The 15883-nt window shown below is 37.9% G+C and overlaps 1 protein-coding gene across 1 annotated transcript in view; it reads left to right on the top strand.

Annotated features, from left to right (window-relative positions):
• LOC149250262 (E3 SUMO-protein ligase SIZ1-like) overlaps positions 1–15883 on the top strand; it is a 338204-nt gene that overhangs the window by 133544 nt on the left and 188777 nt on the right. Inside the window, exon 5 of the mRNA XM_089453590.1 lies at positions 13029–13191. Coding sequence (XP_089309716.1) covers positions 13029–13191 — 163 coding nt within the window. The remainder of the gene's footprint in view (positions 1–13028; positions 13192–15883) is intronic.

The following is a 15883-nucleotide window of genomic DNA, read 5'->3' as shown; positions in this document are numbered from 1 at the left end:
CAAGATAAATAAGTTATGCATATCCAAAAGTGTTATTCTTCAAATTTGCAAGTAGTCATTATTTATGCAATTTTGGAAATACTTTGTCCAAATGTTGCAAGTGGTCCTCACAAGTTTTATTTGAAACCAATATATTGTCAAATACACCATCAAAATGAGTCGGGATATAATTTGATGAGTACTTCTTTCATTATTCTCATGAATGTTGCAAATGCATTAGTAAGACGAAAATGCATCACCAACCATTCAAGTAGTCATTGGCACATCTTAAATGTGGTCTTCCATGTATCTTCTAGCTTAGTACAAATATGGTTTTAATCGAACTTCAAATTGATCTTTTTGAAAAACTTGGCTACTTGAAGTTGACTGTGTGGCTTGGTGGCATTTCATGTGGTTCTTGGAATATCTTAGATTAGCACACCAATTATTTGTTTGACTACTTTTTCTCTTCAAACTTCTCTCTTTGCAAGAAATTTCAATAGATTTTTTCTTTCCCTTTCCTTATCTCGAAAGGTGCAATTCCTCTTCCTCACAACTTTTCAGAGAAACTATTCTTCATAAAGGTTAGCCATATTATAAGAAAATGATAAAATACATGTATAGTATGCAATTGTCAATATGGTGGGCTCATGTTGCATAGTGTCTTGGTGAAGTGCACATAGTGCAAGGGCCTTTTTGTAGAAGCAAAAATGGAAAAGGATTTCAAATTATCCAGTATTTACTTTTGTCATGTAGCTATTGCTCTTAGATTTGTCTGATACTTTATTGTTAGTAGTGCTAAAAAGAAGTTGATACCATTGTTCCTTTGAAATATGATAAGGTTGGAATATGTTCTATATTCATAAAATACTTATAGGCTGAAAATTCGTAGGGTTAATATTTAGGGAACCTCTAGTCAAAGAGGTGAAATTTATGAATTGCATTGAATTGTGAATTCCTAGAAATTTCTACGGATTTGTTCGTTTTCTCTCCTCACAATATTTTAAAAGGTACTGTTACCCACCAAAAGTGGATAACACATAGGAGGAATTTTTCCTACTCATTTGACAACAAGCCAAACAACAACCCTGTGATGGTCTTTAGATAGCTTGATGCCATAGTTCTCCACCTATTTCTCCGGTTAGTGCTCTCTTCCTATCTAGCATTATTCTTGAAGGAAGGTGGATAATCTATCAATAGGTACTTTAACCATTTTAGCAATCATGTGTTCTCATTTAAAGGGCATATTAATATGAATCACGGGGTGAGCTAGATGATGGACTGCTAGGTGTTGATCAAAACCCTAATTTTTATCTTTGTCTCTCTTTTCTTGGTAACTAGGGTTAGGGTTAAGTTAAATTTGCATTTTCAAGAATTTTATATTTATGTGATCAACAAGGATACAAATGTAATGGAGGCGGTCTGAAAAATCATACTGTTGATATGGAGGAAGTTGCAAAAATTATTGATGACATTTTCAGGTTAATGTGTTTTTTGTTGCTGTTGTTGTTTATATTAGATTGAAACGAGGTGGTGAAAAACATTAGATAAAAATTGGAAAAGGGTATTGGATGAACGATAGAATGTTCATCATTAAATTGATTGACAATATGAGTTAGATATTGCCCTAGTAAGGGATTGCATTTAATAAATTTGAAAAGGCAAATCTGGCATTAATTGCAGGTTAAAACCATGAACCAGGGTTGAAGTCATCTTATCTATTGTTGTCTTATGTTTGTTTCAGCCATAAAAACTACATCATTTGCCTTGAACCTTGTCTACCCTTGATAGCCTCTCTCCTTTGTTGATCTATGCTTGATAGACAATTTCTTTTATCTACTATATGCTATCATGTGCCCTAAATCAACATATCTTACTAACCCTAACTTATAGCTATTATCGTCTAAATCATAAAGGTATTTGGAAGTGTACTTAAACTTGAGGCAACTCTTATATCAACCTTTTAGGGCTTTGTCGGTACCTTTCCTTCAATCATTAGACCTTGTACCACCATTGACCCTCCTTAGTTGAATACATTTTTGACGATTTTTATAGGGAAACCTCCCATGGGGGATTAAATTCACCATGAAACAACTAGAGAGAAGCCACTTAGGTGATAGTGATGGCTGATCTCTTCTTGCCATAAGACCTAGGTGACCTAGTGGGGCTTTGCACTAGGCTTGCTGGATTTTGTGGTAACATTTTTGGTGTCATTGCCAGGGAGGAGTTCAGTCCACCTCTTCGTAATCCGAAGTCTATGCTTCAAGATATTTTGATTAGAATATCCCAATGCCAAAGTTAGAATTTCTCATCTGGCAAGAGCTTTAGGTATTTGGTCCAAAGGAGCCATTCCTCCTAGAAAGAAGACTGATGCAAAGACCATCGCTGCTTCTAGCTCTTGTATAGCAAGATCTTGTTTTGGTAGCCTTTTTATCTCAGTGGCAATGGTCAAGCCATGCTTTAACAATGCTTACAAGCTCCTTGATATGAGTTCCATTCAAGGACACCCTCACAAGTTACTTCACATGTATGAGGAATGGTTGCACAAGTTGAATGGGACTAATGTAGTCACTTCTGAGCAACACTTTGATACACATTGATGATTATTACTAGTGTGTTGGAGGGAAAGAAATCCAATATGAGGATGTAGCCATGAGGTTATTTGCCCTTTCCTTAGAGGAAAATGCTAGAGATTGATACCTAGATTTACCTACATGAGGAATCAAACATTGGGACCAATTGCATGAGGCATTCAATAAAAGATGGGCAACTGTTAAGGAAGGCATGCAACTTCTAGCTAAGTTCCAACTTCCAAGTAGCTAAGAAAACTGAGAATGGAAGTGTTAAGGATTTCACTCAGAGATTTGATAAGTTACTCATGGAAGTGCTTTTGATCTATAAGCCTACTGATAAGACCATCCTTGCAATGTACATTGATGCTTTTCTTGGACATATCTCTTATACCTTGAAAGATGAGGACCCCACAAGCCTTGAACAAGCCAAAGCTTATGCTGTAACCATTGAATGCAATTTGACCACATCGACGATTGACTTGCTGTCCTATCCTAGAGCCAAGTGGAGGTCAAAGATAAGCAATCTACACGAGTTGACCCCACCTTGCTAGCCTTTGCCCAAAAGTTTGATAAAATCATTAATGAACTGATGTAGGGGCAAATGATCATGATGAATAAGTTAACCATCATAGGCAAAGAATGAGGGTCTCGTCTAGACTATTCTCCTAAGCCTCAATTCAACAATGGAATGGCCCCTAGAAGGAACCAAAACCCAAGTGGTGGCAAGAGTGTGTCTCAACAACTTGCACCTAACACCCTTGTTCCTACTAATATGATTAACCAAGAGGATATTTCTTGGTGTTTGAGATGTAAATATTTCCATGTTGAAGAAGAGTGTTCTCATAATCAAGTGGAAGAGGAGGATAGGCCAGAGTGTTAGGATATTCCGACACATAGGAAATAGTTAAGTTCAACTTGGTCTAGTATAGAGTTAGGTAAAGTGTGTTTCTTTACCGTTGTACATTTTGTAACTTACAATCCGACGGTTCATTCTCTCCTCGGTATTACCGACACTTGATCCGTGGCTTGACACCCGATTGGTCCATGAGTTCTATTTAAAGCGCATGGAGGGTCATTGTTCGGGTAATCCGTGCATGAGAGAAGCTTATGTAAATTTTCATTATTTGATTAATAAATTGCCTGTAGTACCCACGTTGGGACAGGCCGTGGACTGTTTCCCTCTTTGAGGGTTTTAACCACGTCAAAAATACTGGTGTATTGATCTGTGATCTGGTTGTGAGCGGTGTCCTTTTGGTATTCTTTCTGAGGAACTTACCCTGTAAATTCCTTCATGGTATCAGAGCTATTTGAGGGCCGCGTCCGTTGGTGATCCAAATCTGAAGCCGGTAGAACTGCATGCGGCTGTCGTTTCCTAGATCTGCTGTTTCTGACTGCTTTCGGGCCGAGAGGACTGCTCTGTTGCGTTCGGTGCATCTGTTCCAGTGAGGAACCCCTTTCGTTTCACGCGAAAAGGTTTCCGGTAGCCCTAGCTGCGTCATTTTTCAGATCGGGAGGTATACAGTGTTTTTTTTGCAGTTTACTGTTATTTTCTCTCTGCTTATGTCGGTTTCGGTTTATTTAGCCCTTTTTTTAAACCGGATCTATACCTTTCATTTTTGCGTATGCTCTTTGCCCTGCGACTCTGTGCGATCTGGGCAAATCAGAAACAGAAAGGAAGGATTTTTCTCATGCGTATGCTCTTTTCCCTGCACCTTAGTGTGATCTCGGAAAATCAGAAACATTGAGAAAAATATTTAGTTTTTCGGCTAAAGCTAACTTTGAATTTTTTTTTTTTAAATTTCTAGTTTTTTGGCTAAAGCTAACTTCGAGCCGCAAGGTTCGTTTTTCTTTGCATATTCGTGTTGGGTTTTGTGTTTTGTGTTTTGTAGGGAAAAAGAGCTTTCTCAAGGCAAGCACGCAAACCAAGGCCCCCCCCCCCCTCTCTCTCTCTCTCAAATTTTTTGTATAGATCAATTGGTTCAAAGCTATTTTAAGAGAGTAGAGGTCTTGGGTTCAAGTCTCCATTTTGTGGGGGCGGATTTTTTCATTCCCGCACATTCGCGCACTTTGCCGGCAACGTCAACAATTTTTTTTTCAAAAAGCCATAACTTCTTCATCCGGAAGCCTTTTTCAGAGCCGTTTTTTTTAAAACCGCCTATTTCTTCGAGATCTATCCGTTGGAACACTTACTTTCAGCATCTTCAGCTTCAGTTTTTAAAAAAAAATGGAAAGTCCATGCCAAGTCATTCTTGACAGCACTAACTACTTCCAATGGGTAGCCTACATGGAAGATTTACTTAGAAGTAAAGGTCTCTTCAGAATAGCCACAGACCAAGAGAAGAAACCAAAAGATGAAGACAAGGCTGCAAAATGGGAAAATAGACAAGATCAAGCACGTGGTTTGATAGGGATGTCTATTTCTCCTGATCTTAGATTCCACATTGCAGAACTTGAGACTCCTCATGAAGCATTAGAAAAACTCGCTAAAGTTTTTGGGATTAAAAATGAAATTAGAGCCCATCAACTTGAAAATGAGTTGCTTACTTTGGATCCTAATAATTTTTCTTGCATTGAAGATTTCTTGTCCAAATTCAAGACCCTTAGATATCTCTTGGAAGGTGTTAAAGTTAAGAAAGAAGATGGTAACCTTATTTATTCCATCCTTACTAAGTTGGGACCAGCCTACTCTGTATTTGTTTCCACTTTCCATTCTACAAGGGAAGCTTTCATTTGTCAAGGAAAAGACGACAAGGCCCCTTCCTTTGACTCCTTTTGTGATTCCTTAATAAGAGAACAAGAAAAACTCTTACACCTTGGTCTTCTTAATCTTGGAAACTCTTCCACGAAAGCGTTAGCCGCCCAGCAGCAACCAAATTCAAAGAATCCTAAGAAGTCATATCCTCAAAAGAATGGTCCTAAACCAACTCAGCCTCAAAATGAAAGATCATTTCAGCTAAATGATAAGACCAATAAAAACAAATGGAAGAAGACTGATAGACATTGTAACTTTTGTAATCGAGATGGCCACTTAGAATCTAAATGCTTTAAGAAGATGGAAGCCTTGGAAGCCGCAATGAAGAAACATAACATCCATGTGGAGCCTACTTCAACTTCAACTTCCGGAATGACACTTTCTGCATGTCGTTGTCAATCATCTCAGTCTGGTTATGCATTAAATGTATCTTCTTCTTCTTCTCATTCTCATGAGTGGCTCATTGATTCTGGAGCCTCTTATCACATGGCCAAAAACCAAGCCATGTTTTCTTCTTTAAATGATTGTAACACCAAAAATATATATGTTGGTGATGATAGATCTCTTAATGTTGTAGGGACTGGAACTGTTCATCTAGACAATGGTCAGTTTAATGATGTATTATGTGTTCCAACCTTATCCTGCAACCTTCTATCTGTCTATCAGATAACTCATTCAGGTGAAGGTAAAATTGTTGAATTTTCACCTCATGATGTTGTAATCAAGGATCTAAAAGATCCTAAACAGATTCTAGCTACTGGTCTTGCTGATGATTCCACAAGGTTGCATAAGTTTCACAACTTTGGGTCATCAAATCTTCCCTCAGTATTTGTTGCTCATAATGATGAAGTGAGCAAACTTTGGCATGAGCGATTTGGTCACTTAAACTATCGCTCCCTTCAACATCTATGTAAAGAAAATATGGTGACAGGTCTTCCTATGGTATCTTGCAGAGATGGTGTTTGTTCCGGATGTGTACTCGGAAAACATCATCGGGACAGTTTTGACAAACGTGCCTCTTGGCACGCCTCAGCCCCTTACAGCTTGTGCACAGTGATTTATGTGGTCCTCTTCCTGTTGCTTCATTCTCTGGCTGCAAGTACTTCTTAACTTTCATTGATGATTTCTCCAGACGCACTTGGGTATACTTCTTAAAACTCAAGAGCGAAGTATTTAACACATTTTTGGCCTTCAAAGCCTTTGTTGAAAAACAATCTGGACATCAAATTCTTAAGCTAAGAACTGATAATGGTGGAGAATATGTTAAAAACACATTCATCAACTTTTGCACCGAAAATGGAATTCAAATGCAACATACTGTTCCATACACTCCACAACAAAATGGTGTAGCTGAAAGGAAAAATCGCACCTTAAAGGAAATGGCTAATTGTATGCTGCAATCTAAAGGACTCAGTCTTAGTTTTTGGGCTGAAGCAATTAATTGTGCAAATTATATAATCAATCGCACTCCTACTAAGGTTCTAGAGAATATCACTCCAGAAGAAGCTTGGAGTTCCATTAAACCAGATGTAAGTCACTTTCGTGTGTTTGGAAGTGAAGCATGGGCCCATATTCCAGATGAAAAGCATAAAGCTTTAGAACCTAAGAGTGAGAAATGTACTTTTGTTGGATATTCTGAAGATGTAAGAGGTTATAGACTTATTCCATTTAAGTCCAAAAATGTTATCATTAGAAGAGATGTAAAATTTGATGAAAATAAATCGGCCTGCGAGCCTAGTCCGGCGGATGTGCCACCTCTTCCTATCTCTTCTACTTTTGAAAACATTTCTTCTTCAGATGATGAAAGCGAGGATGATAATCCTCCCCCACCTTCTCAGGATCCTCAACTTCCAAGATGGGTCCGTACTACTCGGGATGCAGCAGGTGATCTTGCCGGTGATCCTACAGATCAGCGACGTACACGTTCTCAGTTTGAAAGAGCCTCTTCTTTACTGGCTCAAGCTCCAGTAAATCATGATCCTGACACTTTTGCAGAAGCTTCAGGCCATCCACATTGGGAAGCAACTATGAATGAAGAATATCATTCATTGATGACAAATGATACATGGGATCTTGTTCCTCTACCAAAGGGACGCAAACTTGTTAGATGTAAATGGGTTTACAGAACCAAGTATGGACCAGATGGGAAAGTTGATAAACATAAAGCTCGTCTCGTTGCTAAGGGCTTTTCACAGGTTGAAGGCATTGACTACACTGAAACCTTCTCCCCTGTTGCCAAAATGAACTCTATCCGCCTTGTTCTTTCCCTTGCTGCCTCTTTAAAATGGGAAGTCCATCAGATGGATGTTAAATCTGCCTTCTTGCATGGGGACTTGCAGGAAGAAATCTATATGGAACAACCCATTGGCTTCACACAAACAGACTCCAGCCTTGTTTGTCGACTTAAGAAATCCCTTTATGGCCTCAAGCAAGCTCCTCGGGCTTGGTATGCCAAAATGGATAGCTTTCTTTTAGAATCTGGCTTTTCTAGGTGTCATTCTGACAATACTGTCTACACCAAGAAAGTGGGCAACTCTCTTATCATCCTTGTTCTTTATGTTGATGATCTTATTCTTACTGGTAGTGATCCCAACCTTATAAACCATGTGAAGTCCAGCCTTAAAAAGAAATTTGAAATGACAGACTTAGGACACTTACACTATTTTCTCGGTCTTCAAGTCTTGCAATCCAAGGAGGGTATTCTCCTTTCCCAGTCCAAGTATGCTTGTGATATTCTTCGTCATTTTCACATGGAAGACTGTAAGCCTGCCCCTTCTCCCTTTCAGTCTGGAGTCAAACGTTCAGTCTCTTGTACTTCTCCTGAAGTTGATGCTACCTTATACCGTCAACTTGTAGGAAAACTCTTGTATTTAACCCATACTCGTCCTGATCTTTCCTTTGCTGTTGGCCTTGTTGCTCGTTTCATGCAAAACCCCCGTGAAAGTCATTGGAAAGCAGCTAAAAGAATACTTCGTTATGTTCGAGGTACAGTACAGTTTGGGATTCATTACAGTGCCAAAGCAGCTCCTCTATTAGTCGGTTTCACTGATTCTGATTGGGCTGGTGACCCTGATGATCGAAAGTCTACTGCCGGTTATGTCTTCACTCTTGGTTCAGGACCTATTACATGGGCTTGTAAGAAACAGGCTGCCATTTCTCTTTCGTCAGCAGAAGCAGAGTATCGTGGTGCCGTGGAAGCTAGTAAGGAAGCCTTGTGGCTTCGTCAGATCCTATCAGAGTTTGGCTTTGAGCAGCAGCATCCAACCACACTTTGGTGTGATAATCAAAGTGCCATTCAGCTATGCAAAGATCCAGTCCAGCATCAGCTCAGCAAACACATTGAACTACACATGCACTTCATCAGAAAGCTCATTCATGACCATGTTCTTGAAGTGCAATATTGTTCAACAGATGATCAGGTTGCAGACATCTTCACAAAGGCTCTCACAGAGGCGAAGTTCACTAAACTTCGATATATGCTTGGAGTTCAGGAAGTTGTCACTAAGGGGGGATAGGCTCTAGTGCCTCCTTCCTTCTCCTATTGTGTCATATTTGTAAATCCTTCAATCCTATCCCAAGTTGTTCTTAAGGGGGGATGTTAGGATATTCCGACACATAGGAAATAGTTAAGTTCAACTTGGTCTAGTATAGAGTTAGGTAAAGTGTGTTTCTTTACCGTTGTACATTTTGTAACTTACAATCCGACGATCACGATATGTAGTGATCCGACGGTTCATTCTCTCCTCGGTATTACCGACACTTGATCCGTGGCTTGACACCCGATTGGTCCATGAGTTCTATTTAAAGCGCATGGAGGGTCATTGTTCGGGTAATCCGTGCATGAGAGAAGCTTATGTAAATTTTCATTCTTTGATTAATAAATTGCCTGTAGTACCCACGTTGGGACAGGCCGTGGACTGTTTCCCTCTTTGAGGGTTTTAACCACGTCAAAAATACTGGTGTATTGATCTGTGATCTGGTTGTGAGCGGTGTCCTTTTGGTATTCTTTCTGAGGAACTTACCCTGTAAATTCCTTCACAGAGCATTTGAATTTGATAAATAACTTTGGTCCCTTCACTACTTTTCCCAATATAACTTCTTCCCTTCCTCAACGACATCATGATTAAAGAATGTGATGAGCATATTAAAGAATATGATGAGCATATTAATGCTATTGAAGTGAAGGATAGGTTCAAAAGGTTGCATTATACTAGAAGAAGTAATGAGCTAGGAAACCTTGAGGCATGTAGTAGCTCTACTCCCAGAAGAATTTGACCAAGGTATTTTTTCCCTCTAGTAAGAACATTCCTAAAATTACTCCCTCTAGTGCCTATAGTGCGGTATCATTAGACGTAGATTTGGGAAGTGTGTTGACTAAAGTGAATGTGCTTGTCCCTATCTTGGAGCTTGCAAAACATAAGCCTCAAAGAGGTCAAGTTAGAAAGATTCTCAACCTTGATAGAGAACTTGAGGATCCTTCTATGATATTGCAAAATATGTATTATGACCAAAATAATGGAGGACACACACCTTTCTTGTTGTCATTGGTGATTAATGATTTAATATTACACAATTGTATGCTTGACTCTAGAGCCTCTACAAATGTGATGCCTTTAAGAGTCATGAATTAGTTAGAGTTGCAAATCACTAGACCTTATAGAAATGTGTGTGGTTTTGACTCAAAGTCCATTCTTGTCCATGGTTTGATTAAAGATGTTAAATTTACTTTATATACTAATAGAGATATGTTGATGGATATTGTAGTCATCAATGTCCCTAATGCTTGGGGCATGCTTTTATCAAGAAAATGGTCAACCACTATTGGTGGGCATTTGCAGATGGATTTATCCTATGCCACCATACCCACAATGGATGGAAAACCATTTATCTTGTATAGAGAACCACATATGGTTGCGTGTTTGAGATCATGGAGCAATATAACATCGCCCTTAGTGTCGATAGAGCACTAGAAAGCCATGCTTATCCAAGGATATCAATAATTGATGATCCTTTCCCCTTCCCTATTTTACTTGAAGAGCCTAGCAAGGTGGAAGAGGATCTTAAGCCTTTAAACTTGCAAGTGGCATGGAAGCACTTTGAGCCTAATATCCTTAGGAAACCAAAGGTGGTTGAGGAAATTGAAGGAAATGTATGTTAAGTAAATAAATTATCTTCCTTCGAAGTGGAAGGACAAAGAATTAGAACCAAAAAGAAATAGTGGATCAAGGGACAAGAAGAATATTTCCAAGTTAATGATGATCCTTATCTATATAAGGTTCATGGAAAGGTAGGGGTTAATTATTTCTGCACAGTTAATCTTGATGGAGTTCCCTTGTCATCAATAGTGGATTGCAGGCACTTCACCCTTTCCAATGGAACCTGATGCATTTAGTTGTAGGAAGTTAGAGTAGGATTGGGTGCCTTGCAATCTTGTTTGTGCATTCTTCTTTGATTGTCTTCATGTTGATTTGCTTTCTTAGATGTTATGTTTTATTTTAGCTTTTATTATTATTATTATATTGCAAAGTTGCTATGAGTGTACATGTGACAAGTCTACTAGTACTAGGGATTGATGGGATTCTCATGCACTCCTAATTTATGTGCTCTACTGTGAGTACATGTCCTTGAGTTGGAGCCAAATGTTACCCACCAAAAGTGGGTAACCCACATGAGAAAATATTTCTCCTCATTTGGTAGCCAACCAACCAACATCCCTATGATGTTCTTTAGACAACTTGATGCCAAAGTTCTCCACCTATTGCTTTGGTCAGTGCTCTTTCCCATCTAGCACTCTTCTCAAAGTAAGGTGGGTCATTTATCAATAGGTACTTTAACCATTTTAGCAACCGTGTGTTTTTGTTTAAAGTCATGAGCATATTAATATGAATCATAGGGTGAATCAGATGATTCACTGCTCTTGATTGTATCCTTGTTCCCACACTTGAGCTGGGAGGTTAGCCTTTGAACCTAGTGGAGTGCAACCTTCTTTAAGGCTTTATGGTTAAGGAGTGGCACTAATAGGGGGTGCTAATGGTGGAGAGTCTTAATTTTCACACGTGGACTATTTTGGCATTTTTTTTTGTGTTTTGAGCTATCTGAGGGTCGATTTGTGGCCTTTGACCTAGTTGAACTCTCAAGTAAACCTTTTTAGGGATTTTACTTGTAATTTGATGAGCATTGACTTGGTTGCCCTCATATAAATATAGGGGAGTCACTTTCATTTAATCATCATTATCATTCATCACACTTCTTATTTTCTCTAAGAAGTGCGCACCAAATATTTCTTCTCTTCTACTTGGACACAATGTGATTTTTCTGGAGCAAATTGTCTTGTAAGGGAGATTTTTGCATGGGGAGACTTCCTTGGGATTTATTGAAGTGGTTCTTGTGGAATGATGTAAGTTTCATGCTATTTTTCTTCCATTTTGAATGTTATATTATGTGAATTAGGGCTTGTATGTGTGCCATATTAAAAATTGCAATAACTTTCCTTGGAATCTTAATATTTCATGGTATGTAAAATTTGTTTGCAATAATCCTTCAAGTGAACTTTGATATATGCAGCTCTTGGACTTAAAATCTCCCATATAAGGAAGTTGCTACGGTTTCTATGTAGATATCTCCTCATTCTCTCACCCTCTTCATAGATTTTACCCTAAATGGTTCCATTGCCCAATTAGATCAGAGCACTAGTCTAGTTGGCAGTTGAACAAAACCCTAATTTTTATCTTTTTCTCTCTTTCCGTGGTGACTAAGGTTAGGGTTAGGTTAAATTTGCATATTCAAACAATTTTATATTTATATGTTATTGCCCTAGTAAAGAGATTGCATTTAATGAAGTTGAAAACAACAAAATCTATCATTAATTGCATGTTAAAGCCTTAAACTAGGTCTGACGTCATTTTATTTATTGCTTTCTTATGCTTGTTTCAGCCATAAAGGCTACATCATTTGCCTAAACCTCTCTCTACCCCTTGATAGCCTTGCTCCTTTATTGATCCATGCTTGATAGGCCATTTTCTAGAGTTTGTTATATTTCATTGTGTGCCCTAAATCAACATACCTTACAAACCCTAAGTTATAGTAGCTCTCTTCTAAATTGTAAAAGGTCTTTGGGAAGTGTACTTGAACTTTCGGCAACTCTTATATCAGCCTTTCAAGGCTTTGCAATTATCTTTCCTTCAATCATTAGACCTTGTACCACCATTGAACCCTGCTTGGTTTAATTCCTTTCTGGTGATCTTTATAGGCAAGCCTCCCTTGTGAGATTAAATTCATCACTAAATGGCTGGAGAGAAGCCACTAAGGTGACAGTGGTGGTTGATCTCTTCTTTCCATAAGACCGAGCTCGCCTAGTGGGGTTTTGGACTAGGGATGCTAGATTTTGTGGTAACAGGTACAGTTCCTCTTCCTCGTATCTTTTTTAGATAAACTATTCTTCATAAAGGTTAACCATTTTGGATGAAAGCCATAAAATATATGTACTATATGCAGTTGTCAGTATGGTGGACTTATGTTGCAAAGTGTCTTGGTGACATGCACAGAGTCCAAGGGCCTTCTTGAAGAAGCAGAAATGCAAAAGCTTTCAGTGTTTACTTCTGTCTTATGCAGCTATTGTTGTTGGATTTGTCTGATACTATTATTGTTAGAGATACTGTAAAGAAGTTGATAACATTAAGCCTATGAAATATAATAACTTAGTTTTCAATTGAAATGCTTGGCAGGAAAATGCAGGGATCTGGGGCTCCAGATCTTGCTTCCAAAGCTCGGAATGTTCAAAAATCACAAGCTATTGTACATAATGAAAAATATGATGAACCTTCTCTCCCGGAAACAAAGACTCGTTGCCCCTGTGGAAGTTCGATCGATGATGGTACGATGATTCAGGTGCAGTTCTTAGTTTCAACTTGCTCCTTTTATGATTCTGGATGTATAATATGTGGTCAAACGTATACTCTGTTATATATAATGCATGGAGTTGTCATTGATGCTCAGACCTTCTTTCTGTTATCTAGTCAATTTGTTGGATGGTTACTACGATTTGGTATCAATAAAGAATTTGGGGAAAATACAATATGCAGTTATGTTCTCTTTTCTTGACATCTGTATTGAGAATTAATCTGCATACAATATTCCCTTAAATGCCTTTATATGTATTTAGACATTTAAACACTTTCTCAATATAAAACTTAAAAACAAGTTGGAACTTGATAAAAGACATTTTATTTTGTGGTCAGTCTTGTTCTGCAGAAAGTTGTATCATTGAGGAATTTTGTTATAATGAGACTCTACTGTTTGTTGTGTCTCTCTTTCGAGACAAATTTGAATTGGCTCAAAAATTGAAAAGCAACTATTTTTTTTAAAGAAGCTAAATAGTTATTGAAATGTGATGCTGTTATTGGAAAAACTCAAACCAGTTGCCTCACCCTCATCACTTATGCCACTCCAAGGATTGGACTTCATCTCCCCAATCGAAATGGATTATTGAATCCTAGAGGAAATTATCAGGTTTTGTGTAGTTATTGATGTTCTCGTTTTCACCTCTACATCTACTTCTACTTTGAGTACAATGTAGTATTTTTCTTTCTTTTAGGCTATACTCCTAACTCAATAATACTATTCTAATTTCTTTTATATTTTTTTTTCTCATGGTACTCCCACAATGTTATGAGCTCAATACACAGATAAGCATGATAAACCCACATACACAGTGTGTGTACCAAAGGTAGGTGTGGAGGAACAACTCCCATATAAGTCTTATTTGATGAGTTACAATAACTCCAAGGATATTGCGATAAGAACAAATAATCCACCAGATTACGTCCATGTACAATAATTGTAACTCAACGTGTACAACGACTCCCTTATATATGCTACTTTTTACTTGTTTTCCATGTAGGCCTAGTGCCTACTACTAGATTGACCTACTATTATATATACATTTGAGCACTTGTATATCTCATTAGGGGCATAACATAGTACCCATAAAATCGTTGTCCCTGATGATTTTTAGTTAAGGGATTCTTATGTAATGAAATCAAATAATGAGGTTTCTTTATATTTTTGCTTGCTTTTTGCCACTATTAATTACCCAGCTATCCATATTTTATTCGTAGACCCCAATCCTTGATTGTTTGATGTTGCATGGTTTCTTTTCCTTTGTTTTATACATTGTTGTAACTTCTCCAATTTGTTGGTGTTGTTGGTCTTTGATAATACCTTGCCACATGATATATATTGTAGATAAATGACATTGCAATAATAAGAATAATAATAATAATAAACGTACTAAAACATGCAATAATTAAATACCCAAAAATCATGTTTGTTCATCCTCATGAGCAATCTGTGTGTATATATTGTCTCTAAGCACCATCATTTGATTATTATTCAATTATCTATCTATCAATATATTTGCAGATATGTTTGTATTATTTATGTAATAGCCCAACGTGCTTAGTACATTTGAATTATAGCCCATTTTGGGCCATCATTTTGCTTTCTGATGAATTTTTGTGCGCCTTGTGGACCCTTCCACCTATTGTGCTAGCTAGATTAAGTTTTAATTTCAATTTTCGCTACCCTCATTGAATATGTCTTCAACACACAAAGAAAGGGCAGTTGTTCATATAATCATGTTGCAGCACTTGCAATGGGGGTTGCAAAATCTTGGATTGGGTTGTAGAATCTTGAACAAAGCCACAACGTCCTCAAACTGGTCACCAGTATTGCCACCTCTTTTACTGCCCTCTTTCAAGCTGTCAAAGCTGCCAATTACTGATTGTGTGGGTCTTCTCTCATCTTAACCACAATTTTCCCTCTATTATGTGTCCTTTTTTGCTCGTTCCAAGAAATTGTGACGCCCCTTAAATTTATAGTCTAAATTTGAGATATGGTAAGGTATAAAAAGAAAAGACAAAGAAAAGGAACTTTGACCCAAAATTTTTTGGTGACATTCAAATTCTTACTTTTGATTGTATGTTAAAATCTAATTTACATAGTATATAAATTTAAATAAAAGTGGGTTTTGCAAGAAAGGAAACTATTGAAATGGTTAATAATGACGATTTACAAGTGGAAGTTCAAATGCACCCACTGCTGCGAAGATCAAGTACAATAGGGCTGAAGTGAAAGCAAAGAAGATTATCAGGGATTCCCATGACAAGCATCTGGTGGCCTACATCTCCGAATTAAAGACCTCCAAGGAGATCTATGACAGGTTGGTTGACATGTTCAAGGTCCGAATTGAAGACCTCCAAGGAGATCTACGATAGGTTGGTCGACATGTTCAAGGTTAGTAATGCTAATCAAATTCTATTTCTCAAGAATAAGTTGAAGGATATTAAGAAGGGCAAGGACGAGGATATTCAATCCTATTTCTTGAGGATTACTGAGATCAAGAATGATCTACTCTTGATTGGAGAAGTCATTCCTGACAGAGAACTTACTCTCACCACCCTTGGAGGAATCCCACCTGAGTGGTATGTATTTAGAACCATCGTCCTCAACAATGATCGAATTCCAGGGTTTGAAGAATTGATGTCGAGATGCATTCAAGAAGAAACAAAAATGGTGGAGC

The sequence above is a fragment of the Pinus tabuliformis genome, chromosome 7 (genome assembly GCF_031772625.1).
Source record: "Pinus tabuliformis cultivar Carrire ecotype Pingquan chromosome 7, CPIR1, whole genome shotgun sequence".
Classification (NCBI taxonomy): Eukaryota; Viridiplantae; Streptophyta; class Pinopsida; order Pinales; family Pinaceae; genus Pinus; species Pinus tabuliformis.
This window is presented reverse-complemented; position numbering and strand designations above follow the sequence as displayed.